The sequence below is a fragment of the Aethina tumida genome, chromosome 2 (assembly GCF_024364675.1).
Source record: "Aethina tumida isolate Nest 87 chromosome 2, icAetTumi1.1, whole genome shotgun sequence".
In the NCBI taxonomy this organism is placed as follows: Eukaryota; Metazoa; Arthropoda; class Insecta; order Coleoptera; family Nitidulidae; genus Aethina; species Aethina tumida.
This window is the reverse complement of record NC_065436.1, coordinates 33,989,553-34,004,342: the sequence shown is the minus strand read 5'-3', so window position 1 is coordinate 34,004,342 and position 14,790 is coordinate 33,989,553. Positions and strand designations below refer to the sequence as shown.

Below are 14,790 nucleotides of genomic sequence, written 5' to 3'. Positions count from 1 at the left end.
TATTAAAGAATTTACTGTTGTATTATCTCAATTAATCGAGATTTCTGATAATAGATCTTAATGAAAAACGCATTTAAGATTAAAATTGATGATAATTTATACGTGATTTGTATACAAGATGTAGAATTAACACTTGTATTATATAAATTAGTTGTAATTAATTCTAAAAAATAAAATAGAAGTTAAAATTTAGTAAAAATACTAGTTTTAATCATTTAATTTGTTTTTTATGTAAACTTAGACATTATACTTTGTTCAGGTTTTAATGAATTTCAATAATAATTTTAATAAAAAATACACGTATCACAAAAAATTTTATAAAAACATTTCTGACACTAGCTTTAATGATTTACACGTAAAAGTGAGATTTCAACTGTTATCTAAATTATTTTATATTTTAATGAATTCTAATAATAAATTTTAATAAAAAATACTTTAATTAAATACAAAATTTTGTAAAAATTTGTATTTACACTTGAGGTTTTAACAAATTCCAATCAAAATTTTAATACAAGATATATTAATTACATCAAACATTTAGTTTAATATTAGCTAATTTACACGTGATTTTTGTATATAACATAGGATTTAAAACTATATTATTCAAATTAGTTTATATTTTAATTATTTTTATAATAAATTTAAAAAAAATTAAAATTAAGTAGAAATTAGTTTTAATGATTTACATTTGATTTAATGTATTTCCATAATTTTATTAAACGATAAGGTATTAAATTAAAATTTTAATAATTTCTGTCGCTAATTTTAACGATTTTCAAGTGATTTAAATTTTAAAATGTATTATTTAAAATATTATCCTAATTAGTTTATATTTTAAAGGATTCTAATAACAAATTTTAATGAGAAAACGTATGTATTAAATTAAAAATTTAGTAAATTGATAAATTCTACACCATTTTAATGTAAAGACAGAATTTATACTCACGTTGTCTTTATTACCATCTAATAAACACATAAATTAAATTAAATAAATAGTAAATTTTAATAAAATTCGCTGATGCTGGATTATCTAGTTGGGTTTCATGAATTCTAATAATATGTTTTAATAATAAATACATTTATTAAAGTGAAAATTTAATATTAATATGTATGGTGATTTACTATAAATGTAACATTTGCGGTTTTATTATCGAATTTAGTTGAGGTTTTAATTTCTTAATAAGTTAATAATCTGCCTTTTAGTTAGTTCTACTGATATGCACGTGATTAAATAGGGTTAATAGACTGACACCGGGGATTTTCCTAATAAATAATATAAAATTAATTTCAAATAATAAGCATTAATAAGAATATCATGGAAATAAAATAAATCTCTGTCGTTTTATCTTTTAATCTGACCTTTGTTATAGTGTCTCGTCGAATGATATTTTATAGCATGATGTTTTGTCATAAAGTAGTTACATAAAAATTGTTGTAAAACTGTTATCTATAGCTTTAAAGTATCTTTTTGGAAATACATGTTCTTTATCATGTTAAAATTTAATTCTGTTTAAGCTTATCGCAGATTAAATGACATTTAAAAGAATTACAAAGAGGAAAAGGTTATTATGTCTCGAGTTACTTAAATAATGCCAATTTATTTCTGTTCCGGGAAACTGTACAGACTTCCCAAAACGATAAAAACCGAAATCAAGCAATTAGGAGAAAAATATTAAATTTTCATATCTTTCACGTGTTGTTTTCGACGTGTTTTCCATTGTTTTTCCAAAAAAGTAGATTAGGTTACTGTTTCTTTTTAAATCGTATTGTTGTTGAGTGTTTGACATTTATTAATAAAAAAATAAGGTCGATCCAACCCAATATTCAAATGATACACGTGCAAAAAATTGCCCAATCATAGTTTCAATAATCTTATGCTAATAATTGACCGAAAAATGTACTATCTAATATTAATTTTTCCTTGAAAATCTCGCTGAAATTGAGCAAGTAAATGAACGTAGTTGTTGGAAATTGATTAAATACAAAACTGATATGCATATTCTCTGGAATTTGGACTTCTTTCACTTTTGCGAAGCATCTTTGGACCCAGACACGAAGCAAACAGTCCATCGCTAATTGTTTTAATAAGAAACGTCCCGTTTCTTAGCGGCAGGTCATTAAGGTGTTCAAAAAACTGGGTATAATAAATTGGATTCAGGTAAAGGCCCGGGCGGCGCTTTCAAATTCGGCGCCAACGCAGCCAAGGTTGCGGAGAATGCCGGCGTCAAGAGCACGTGGTGGACAAATGGAGATGCCAATAAATAATGCGGACGGTATGCCAATTCGAACTCACCTTTCTTCTTTTTCTGCACCACGTTACCGTTCTCCTGGTCCAGCACATGAGAATAGTTGACGTTGTTGTAATTGCCGTTTTTCGCGTTTCCGTTCATTTTTGGTTATATTTATAGACGATCCGCTGACGTAAAACGAAAATTTCTACGGGTTAATGTTACTGCTGCATGTCTGTCTCGAGTTGGTCACGTTCAAAAAACAGTCCTCAGTTCAATATCAACACTTAAAAACTAGTTAATAAATTAAATAACGCGGGGTTGTACTTGTTTTCGGTATCGGGGGGGCGCGAAACAAATTCGACGGATTCGAGTGGTTTTAGGAACTGAATGTGAATACTTGCGGTCTCACACTTTCTTCAGTCTCTTCCGTTTTCGCGACAACACCAGAGTAAACAGATTGTATAATAATAGCTTTAAAAAAATTTTCATAATCGATCATTCATACTAATTTGTGTGGTGCGTTAAGAAAAAAAAATGTCCACCCGATTTTTGCGTCGATTGTCGTTAAACTTTTGGAGAACCGGAACACTACGAACACTGGCACACTGCTGTTGGTTTGATTTTTCGAAAATATCGAGTTTTGATTTTTGTCACAGTTTGTGATACTAATGCATAGAATATTTATAACTAACTGATATAACTCGAGGATCCCCACTACCGGCGTCCAGAACCGTAACGCGAGTATTTTCGAGGTGCGCCGTCAACATGTGCTTCGCAATGTTCCTTCTCACTCTGGTCGCTTTGAAAGAGAACAATTTTGTGAGTCCAAAGGTATATGAAATTCGTATAGGTTAGTCGGAATAATGTGAAATATTTGTGCTAGAACAAAATTTAAATTTGCGTCAAGTTACTTTTGATAAATAAATACGTAAATATTGTCAAATCATCATTTTTTTACATATTTTCTATTAAAAAAATTATTTACTTATGTTTAATCTTTAAACGATTTTATACAATTTCTAAATATTGCATATTTATAATTAAAAATAAATATTAAAATCAAAGTGCAAAGTTAAATAAATGAAAAATTAAAAATTGTTTTATTTTTAGGCTAATTCATAAAATTTTTGTATAAAATATTAATATTTAATAACATTTACTTATTATTTTTACATACAAAAAAATCACATATATATTTTTTTATAATTTTAGTTATTTTAAATTTCTGATTAATAATAAATAATGAGATTAAAGACAAAAGGCTAAATAAGTGAAAAGTTATAAATTTCTCTCAATTTTATGTAAAAAAATAATATTTGTTAATTGTTTCATTTTTAGGCAATTTCATAAAAATTTTGTAAAATATTTAATATTTAATAATATGTAAATATATATTATTTTTAAATACATAAATTGATTTTTTATATAATTTTAGTTATTTTAAATTTGTGATTAATAAATAATAAATAATAACACCAAAAAGCAAAGATTAAATAAGTGAAAAGTTGTAAATTTTTCTAAATTTTAAAAATATTTTTAAGTAAAAATAAAAAAAAATATATATATATTGTTTCACTTTTAGGCAAGTTTATAAAATTTTTATATAAAATTTAATAATTAATAATATGTATTTATTTATTATTTTTACATACATAAAGTGATTTTATATATCATTTTATGTATTTGAAATAAATGATTAATAATAAATAATAAAATCAAAAGAGCAAAGACTAGATAAATGAAAAGTTATAAATTTCTCTAAATTTTAAAAACATTTTTAAGTAAAAAAAATAAAATATTTATTAATTGTTTCATTTTTAGGCTAGTTTATAAAAGTTTTAAATAATAAATATATTTTCTCTTCATTTTAAAAACATTTTTAAAACAATATTTATAGTTATAGATATTGTTTTATTTTTAGGCCATTTTAATATTATTAATATTTAAAAACATTTATGTATTATTTTGATATATGGTAGATAAAAATCACATATACATTTTTTAAATACTTTCAGACATTTTAAATTTATAATTACTATAAAATCAAAATACTAAAAATTTGTAAAATATAAATATTTAATAAAATTAAGATTTCATCATTTTCAATAAAAAATTAATATTTGCTGTTCTTAGATATATAAATCTCAAATTCATTTATTTTTATATATTTTAAATTTATAATTAATAATAACAATAAAATCACCAAGGATTTAAATAGTAAAGTAAAAAGTTAAAAATGTTTGTATTTTTAAAACATTTTCAAGTAGTAAAATTTGACGTTTATTTTAATGAAATTAAATATTTAGTAGTATTTATTTATTTTTTATATTCATAAGATTAACAAATACATTTTTTACATATTTCTAAATATTTTAAATTTAGAATTAATCATGCATATATTAATATTTAACGACATTAATGTTTTTATGTATTTGTTACAATCAATCCATCTGTGAGTATTTAATGTTAAAAAAGAAATATAGAATTTCATAAAATATATATTGCTTATATAATATTTTATTAAATATTTTGCAGTAACAAATACCTCAAAAAAGGTCCTAAATAGGAAAAATTATTGTTAACACAATTTTAAACGTTGTTACTGGGAACCACATAATCAACAATTAAGTAATTAAGAATAATTCGAGTAGTTATCGATGAATTATCCGGTCTACAAAGTTTGTAATATTTTGATTTCCTTTTCATAAACAATTAAGTTGTTGATTAATTCATTAATAAATAAATTCCGGGAAAATCGAGAATAACAAACTTGTGTTTATGTGATTAAATCAAAATCCTGGAGTGGTCCACTAATACAATAATTAAAAAGGAGGACCACTTTTAAATAAATCAATTGTGTTTCAAGTGGTTCTTGTTTCAATAGTAAAAACTATGAACTTATTGTTGTTTATGTTTTATTTGAGTGGCTTCCTTTATATCTTAGTCAAATACATATAACAAAAACATCAGAATTTTTTTATTTATAGTGTATTCAAGGATTAAGTGTGTGCAATAATTGCAAAGACTCAACCAATGCACCGAAATGTAAATATAAATAAACATTTGGAAATTATTCAAGTCATTTTACCAACAATAAAATAAATAATTAAAGATTACAGACTATTAATAGTATCTGACTAAAACAAAAATTCAATTTTAATTGATTTATTTTCTTCATCTTGCATGATTTGCATTGATTTAATCAGTAACTGAAACATCATCTTTTTAGGAATCGATACAATTAAATTTCACGTACTGCTCCACTTGATAAGTGCATGATTTTAATAACATCGTGACTGTTAGAAAATAAAAACAACTGATTTTTGAGTGATTTTCACGTGTTTGTCTATGTAAATCAAGCAATATTTTAATCACAGCAATTTGTGTGTTTGCTAATGTTATACAATCTATTCAAAGCATCAAAATGCAGCAATATACAAAAATTTTTAAGCAAATCCTTTTTTAACATTGCGTCAATATTTGCGAATTTACACAAGTCAACTTTATGCAAATATTATAATCTAGGGAACATGACAATCGTTTGAATCATAGGATGTAAGCGTTAAAATTAAAATTTAAACTAAAATAATATTTTCCAAGCTACAATCGAGTGACGATTAAAATACTTAATTGGAAATATTATGTAGACCTTGGATATAATGCCAGGTAATTAAATTGAACGTTCGATTATTGTAATTGAACCGATTCCCGGGGGACTTCGTTAGTCGTTTGACAAATTAATTAAACGTCTATTATAAAAACGTGATAGGAAACGAGCAATTTCCGTGATCGATTTTTCGTTTTGCGAAAAATTAAATGAAGCACTTGATCATTGTGATTGTTTTGCCATTGAACGAGATCACGAAAATGATGTACTTGTGTGCACGTGGCAAAAATTTGCGCCCACAATTAATTTTACCTACTAGCACGAGAGTACCGTACTTGTGCAATATTCTATAACGATGATACATTTCGGGTACAAAGTGCACCGATTAAATTAGTTCATGAATGGCAGACGGTTTTTAGAATCGACTCGTTAATGTGTGGTGGTCATATGACTCAAAACTCAAAACTATTTCTTCCAAATCGTTTAAATATTTATACATTGTGAAATGTTTACTTGTTTTATCTAGGAAACTAATTTTTTTTGTTAGAATTTTACGTCGGTCTATCTAAGTAAATAAATTTTGATAATTGTTCTATAAAATTAGTAAATTTTATCGTAAAAAAATCTACTTATCATTTTTCGAAACACTGCAAATCATATCTATATCATGAACAATGTATTTTTTAAAAATCATTATTATTACAGAAAATTGATCGATTATATAATGGGCGAAAAACTATTAATTCTATTTATAAAACTGGTTACAATTATAGAACGTGTAATCGCAACCGTAATATTCAATTGGAGTTAATTTCTCAATCGCATTACAAATTAAATCGTCTACGTTAAACATGAGAGTATGTGAAGCAACGTTTTATTTTATAAAATTATTAATTTGGTGGTCGAGTTGCGTGCAAATGGTTTGAACTGGTGCCAATTTTTTGAGAGTCATGAATGGATTTTATATAAGAAGTTGTAAATCAACAAAACATAAAATTAAATTTGGTAGCCACGTGTTCAAGTATTTTCCGAAATAAATTCGCATTTATTCCTCGAATAAATATATTTTTTCTATCATATGAGTTTCATCTTATATGAGCAGCACGTTTTCAAGTTAATTTGTATTATGAACGAGTAAAACCGCAAATACTGTGTTTAAATATATGGCCTTGACATTACGTAAACTGAGCATCGATAAATAATTAAGTTTTAAACAATTCAGTCAATTTTAACTTTATTTTATTTAGAGGAGCGTTAAAATTCAGCTGGCAACCCGAATACATCAGTGTAAACTGGGTTGCATATGTATATATTGTCATAAATGCTCAAATAAATTGTCGCAACTGTATGCCACCTATAATACATTGAACTCAATTACTGAGTGCATATAACTAAATTGTAAATAAAGATTTCTTGTTTGTTATCATCCATATTGGTAGTTTGTAATTAAAATACTTTTATTAATAATTAAATACATAACATAATCATGAATCTTAGTACACATAGGAAGATGAATGTTATTTTTACATTTTGTAAAATTTCTGTTAATATTTATCTTCTGTGTAAGAAATACTTGTATCAATCGAAATTTTTTTTAGTATTTAATTTAATTATGCTAAAACATAAATTATGTTCAATTAAAAATAACTTATTGATGGGTTAAAAAGTATAAAATTAAAGATGACCTCTTATATGATAACTGGTTAAAGTGTATGCCAAAATTGAGTTTTTCAGCACCAAAATTAGTGACTTTACAGACATTTTATAAACCAGTCTGTCAAAAATTGGTAAAAATTAATAAATGAAAAACTATCAAAAATATTTCAAATCAAATTATAATTGCTATAAAATTTTTAAATCAATACCCTATTCGTTTCTCCATAAAATTCTAATAAATAAGTTATGCCAATCCTTGTATATATTTATTTTTGAATAATAAAAAAAATAATAAAATATAAAATTTTTATTATTTTCTTCGTAGGGATATAATAATTATGTTTTTACAATATACATATAATTAACAACAATTCTAAATTGTATAAAATTGGTTCTAGTTTTTTTATAAACAATAATTAATTATTATTGCAGTCGCAGTTGTTGTTAATTTGGACCACATTCAGTTTACTAATGAGGTGTTATAAACAAAAGATCCAACCTTGGCATTCATCAACGCTATTTTTCTATTATAGTCGTTTAATATTCGATTGCAATAGCACTACACGATTTGTATTACAATCAACTTTGATCTGAAATTAATCAGAGAATTTAACCCACTTAAACTAGGTGTGTATTCTTTTACAGTCTTCCAATTAGGAATAAAAGAAAAGTGTATAAAAATGTATTAGACACATTTTTAATTATGAGATAATTTACATAAGAAAAGTAAGCATTATGTTCACAGGAATACGTATAAATTACAATATATTAGAGTATCATGAATAGTTAGTTTTTATTTCAGTGTGATTGACCTTATTGATTAATTAAATGTTATTTATTGTCAGATATAATTTGATACGAAGCGACGAACACATACTTATTAAATTTTATAACAGGTTTGCTCGAAAACATTATTTTTACGTCTGAGAACAGTTACTAATCGATTTTGATTCAACAAAGTGACAATCAATAAACTATAGTTATAATAAATTGACCGTGAATGAAAAAGGATTTCTGCCAGCCACATAATGGTGATCGTTCGTACAATTTCAGTTTCGCGGAGAAAATAACCCGAGTCGACAGGATAAACAAATTAATATATCCGACACAATTTCCCCGTATTTACTTGCGGGACATTTCTATTGTTTAATTGAGACAAGTGATAAATTACGGTGAGTAGGTCGCGTTAAGCACGGAAACATCTCTTGACTGATGGACGCTCATTACGTCGGAATGATTTACTGATGATTCCGATCGGTTTTTCAAAACGTCCATTTCCGTCTCTGATATATTCGCACAATGAGGAGAGAGGAAGTGATTTTCAAATGGACTGCGATTGGGGACAAATCGGTTTGATGGCTGAGTGATTTTTAATCAAGTCAGACGTTGCGGCGATTCGCTTTTAGTTATCCGCGAATTCCGTGACGTTTTTCAGCGAAACATTTTCGACGACCTAGAATTTTATATTTGCACGGTGAAAAATGGGTAAATGGGAAAAGGAAACTTTTACGTGGGCGCCGGTTAGACATTTACCTACGTAATCGCGGATCACGATTTCGGACTGTGAATACTTTTTTACTGGAAATAAATGAAATACGTAATATCTGAAATTCGAAAATAAATCATTTTTTTAAATAATCCTGAAATAAAATTGAACAGCAAAATAATGACAAAAAATGAAAGAAGGAAGGGAGAAGAGAACAGAAAAAGAATCGAAGGAAATTATGGATAATAAATAAATCTGTTGTGTTGTTTTTAAACACTTCCTCATTCTTTTAAATTTCAGTTAGGCTTGTTTTAGTTTTGGAACGTGTCCAATTCTTTTTTATGTTGATTTACATCATTTATCTAACTATCGTCTCTATTTACACAATTTACAACTAAAACATTATGTGCGTTATGAATAATTGGCGTCTGGAAAAAGTAAATTGGTAAAACCAAGATTTCTATTACATTACTAAGAACACTAATTTGAACAACAGTGCAATTATAAAATCTGGCATTTTATTTTACTATTATTTAGCAAGACATCCAAAATAATTGGTTACTAAGAACATTACCGTTTTATTTATACAAACATTTCAATAGAAGACTAAAAATAAAACCTGCACACTTATTTTAATTAAATACTGTTGTTTATTTATAGTAAGCTATTTAAAAAATGTTTAATTAAAGAATAAATAGTACTCCCAGATCTTTCCCATATTTGCTTTAATTTATCATGTTGATAACAAAAAGTAGAATTGGAATTGTTGTTTATATAACTTTTCCAATTTTGTTATTTTCCACACACATATTGTGTTCTCTTTAAATTAGTGGAATTAGCCAATAAAACATGTTTAGCTATGTTGTTTATGAATTTAATACATTTATAACGTGAATTTTAGTTTAAAGTTGTAATTAAATATATATGCAAGATATCTTAACTAATGGTCATAGATAAATTCTATATTCAAGAGGGGAAAATTGTGTGAATTATTCAAAAGTTAATAACAACTGAACTAATTTTATTTTCAATGTTATTCAGTGACATATATATCCTAGTATTTCTGGTAAACGGATCTTTTTTTAACAAAAGTTAAATGTTTATTATTATTTTGTCTCCTTGATTTGTATGATTTTGAAGCAGCATTTTTACGAAATTTAGAAAAAAAATGGATATGTTTTATTAAATCTTATTTTGGTTACTTTGAGATACATCAATATTATTGTTGTACAAAATTTACTTTTATCTAAAAATAATTCGGATAAAAAAATAAAAATTGAAATATAGAAACAACATATTTTTATTATTAGCTATAAATTTGATGGTGCAAACTAATACATATATTGTAAAGTAGTAAAGTAGTGGTTTGTTTATTGATAATTAAATTTTATCCTTTTAATATATACTTATGACTACCCCCAAATGTTTGTACGTAAACCATTGATTTTAACGACTAATGCGTAATTGACCCCAAAACGTTTATATATCCTTGTAAAAGGGTTTTTTTTAACACAGGAAGTTTTTTATTATTATTATTATTATTATTATTATTATTATTATTATTAATTTTTCTCATTATATTGTTGTAGAGGTAATTCATCTGATATTTGGCATACTTAAAAACCGTTATAACTCTATTATATTAAATATATTAGTATTTCATTTAAATATTGTTTATCTTAATTGTATATATAACCAGAGAAACAGTTTTTGAGTTATTTGGATTTAATATATTCTATTTACAACCATATTCACCACACTTTAACAAACTATTAAATTAGTATTAGTTTTAGTATTCACTAAAAGTTACAATTTTATTGTTAACTTAACAGTCTATTGTCCGTCTGAGAGGCAATTACAAATTTACACATTAGGTTATGTTTATTATTATAGGCATTGTTGTTGTTACTGTTGAAGTAGGTGTAATATAACAATAATAAGATTCAGGATTGGGTTGATCTTGTCAATATAGAGTGTGGTCCATTGCCCCATAAAAATTGTATTTTTTGACAGATTTTGACAAACTTTTTGTTCAATAGTAAAGCATGAGAATATGTACTTGTAGACAAAATTTTTTGGCCCAAAATCAAAACCTACTGGATCATTTTTAGTCATGAAAATTGAAAAAAAAAAATACTCGCAATTATTTTGTAAAAAAATCTATCTACACTCCTGAAATGAGTATATAACAATTTAATAAAAAATAATGTCCATAATTCTGTTGAAAAATTAAAAATCATATTCTTATAAATTTATTTTTTAAATCAAGTAGTCTCAATAATTGAAAAAAAAGTTGGTTAAAATCGGACAATAAATACACATTTTATGAGGACTTTCAAACGGGCCACACTGTATAAGCACAGAATCTATCTGACACCTCCTGAAGAAACTGTCAATAGAATAAGAACAGTTAAATCTAGAAGTTATTTAATGCATGAATTGGTTGCACGAATTCTAAACTTACTTGTTTGAACGGTATTGTACTCCAACATTAATTTTTCTTAACATTCACTTTTATGATTATTAAAAACGATTGTGTTTTACTTTCTATAATATTATTTTTAAATATATTGCAACTAGTAAAATAATTACTTCATTTTAGATATAGTTGGCTGATCTTTCCTCTTTCTATATTGATCAAGGTAGGAAACATGATTACATATAAAATTATACAAATTTGTGAGGTTATAGTAAAAAAACCTTATTCCGAAAATGTTCTTTTACAAGGTGTACCAACCTAAAAATCGGTTTTATTTAAAAAACTGATTATTTTTGGACTACAATTTTAGCCTAACATTGTTAAATTTTATTCTATTGAATCAATATTAATAGGCTTTCGAACAAGAAATTTGATAGACAACTAATTTTTTGACAAGCAGTAGATTTGTTACTCAGGTTTGTCAGATAATAAACAATTCGACGTCTAAGACTTATGGCTTTCAGAGACTGATTTTCGACAAATAGATCTTTGGCTGATGAGTGATTAGAAGAACAAGGTTATTTGGACTGCAGCATTATAGGCCCCATCTTGTGCTACCTCTGACTGCTGATCATGGAAGGCAACGACTACAGTGGTGTAGAGAACAACATCATTGGAATGTGGAATGGCATCAAGTGGTCTTCTCTGATTAATCTCGATTCTGAGCCGGGGAGAAACAAGTCAAGCTCAGTTTAATGTTGAACGACATGTACACCGAACAATTGGCGTTATGGTATGGGATGCTATTGCTCATGGAAGTAGGTCACCTTTAGTCTTCATTATAGTAGGAGGAAGTAGTGGAGCACTATGTTCCTCCTTACCTTAATCAGTCAAGGGATTCAATATTTCAGCAAGTTAATTGACGGCCCTATGTTGCCAGGGTTAGTTTAAACTTGTTTGAAGAGACCCATTTGATCCCCCTATCTTTCACCCATAGAACATGTGATATGATGAGTAGAAGACCACTTCATTGAATCAATGCCAAGACGTGTTGGGGAGTATTTAGGTAATTTCGGTGGACAAAGTGTTAGTGAGTTTATTGTTTTTCCAAGAAAAAATATAATGGTTTCAGCATGAGGTACCCCTTTAATCTATAACCAAATAGTAACTAAGCCCTTTGAGTTTCACCAAGTTTTGCCCAAAAAGACTTATATACATACAAGATTTATATGAAAGTTACTGAATAAAATCGATAACGACCTATATAAATTTTTTAAAAAAATTATTTACGTAACGCATTAAGTGAAAGTATTCGGTTTGATCTAAATATAAAATTGTCTAAAACAAAGAAACGAAAATGTATGACCTACACGGTTAAATATAGCGAAGTATTTTTGGTGGAAAATCCTATTCTTAAAATAACCTAGCGTAGACATGTAATTTGTATACTCTTTACATTTGACAAAACCAGATTTGACTTGTTGTTGTATAAACAGTAAATAAATAAGTTTAACTCTATGTGACTAAATGAACATTTTGGCAATCTCCAAAAATTTGTTGCAATTTTTTGGGGATTGTTTCGAAATCGATTTCATGGCTTTAATAAATCGTCCCTTTCAAATGTGACCTTTTCTCCAAACATGTTATTAGCACGTGCGTAAAGATATTTGGCAAAAAATATTGTTCTATTTTGAATCAGCATTATGCATGCGGTCTCATCACTATATTTACATATTGTACTTTGTCTCTGTGTCTGTCTGTCCGTCTGGTCTTCCGACAATGTAGAAAACCGCAGGAGTTTCAAGGAAATAATTATAATAAGTTATCTATAACTGAAGTAATTTACACGCCGGGCAAAATATTTTACGTGACCTTTTCCTCGAGTGATTAAAAACAAATTAATTCAATTGTAACAAGGATTTTGTACGAGTTTTTGTTTATATAACTTAACCTCAGGTGTTGTTTTTACAATTATTGTTATTATACCTTCATGTACCATAATTATGGGTATAAAGTGTAATTATTTTGGTTATATGAATATTTTTGCAACAACAACGAACAAAATATTCTGCGTTCTTTATTTTTAATATTAACAATTCAATGACACAAAAAGAAGACACCATTAAAAATATCTAAAGTATGATTGAGTGCATTTTGTTCGACATTGATCCCGTTCGCTTTATTGGAAAATAAGACGTTCAAGGAAACCGCGATAATAAAACCGAGGTACGCCTGAATTATTATTTAAATATTCGCATCGCAAGTGCGAACCACACTCGGAAACGTTTCGAGCGTTTTGTTGATTTATTTTAAGTATGCACTTAAATTTTTGATGAGTATTTATTTATGTTGGACCATTGATGAAAAATGATTGCTGTTTTAGTTTATAAACAATAAAACGTCACCTGACAAATAGTTAATCGATATACTATTCTGATTTTATGAGCTTTTGCCCATACAAAAGCCACAAATCACGGATGTAATAAATAACATTGATTCAAGGCAATACATAATTTATGATGCCTGTACGTAATTAATAATAATTTTGCGTTGGACTAATACTTTTTTTTTCCGAATGGCGAAATTTAAGGAAGTGCTGCAAAATGAATATGTTAATGGTTACAATAATCTAACGACAACATGCGAATAAATTTGCATTAACTAGTAGTAAAAGTACCGGTTTTAATTTGATGAAATGTTTAGCATTATTACAACCGTAATCAGAAAACGTGTAATTAGTTTTTAATTCCATATTTACTGAAATTTCATTGACGGATGTTGTTTTTTTGTTGTCCAGAAATTGATTTTATGAGGATCGCATTAACATGTTTCAAATGGAACAACAGTAGCGAAAGTCGTAAATGTTTGTGTGATTTAATTAACCGCAGATTAAACCATAATTTACGATGGGAGGTGTCTATAAAAGTATAGTTTCTGTCACGCGAACAATGTTGTAAAATAGTTGTTCCAAACCCAAAAAATGTACAAACTAAAATTCAAGGCTAACAATTAAGATAAATATATGTTAATTATATATATTTTTTAACCATGTATAATTTTTTTGTTATACTTAATTATAAAAAATACATTGTACATGTACTACCAGACGGGCAAATAATGGAGGTTATCGGTGAAATCTCAGAAACTAGGGTACAGAAAAAAATTTTTAGTAAGTATGGTTCTCTAAATATTTTTAATGCCTAAAATGGCCACTGAAGAACGAAAAATTATTTTTTTTGTATAATTTACCTTCTTGAAAAAATCTTCAGTGTAGATAGATGTCGAAAAAAAGACTTTTCTTCTATTTTGTTCCTTTTATATCCTTATTACATTTGTAGCTGTTAATATGATCTATAAAATTGGCCAATTCTGTGATTCAATTATTTTCTTA

At 26.7% G+C, this 14,790-nt stretch overlaps 1 protein-coding gene across 2 annotated transcripts in view; it reads right to left on the bottom strand.

Annotated features, from left to right (window-relative positions):
* LOC109600938 (putative inorganic phosphate cotransporter) overlaps nt 1–14,790 on the bottom strand; it is a 31,769-nt gene that overhangs the window by 4,997 nt on the left and 11,982 nt on the right. Inside the window, exon 1 of one of the 2 annotated variants that reach the window (XM_020017132.2) lies at nt 2,294–2,917. The exons of the other annotated variant lie outside the window; for it this stretch is intronic. Within the exon in view, the coding sequence (XP_019872691.1) occupies nt 2,294–2,390 (97 nt within the window). The 5' untranslated portion in view covers nt 2,391–2,917. Of the gene's footprint in view, nt 1–2,293; nt 2,918–14,790 lie in introns of those variants that run through there. 2 annotated transcript variants of the gene reach the window in all.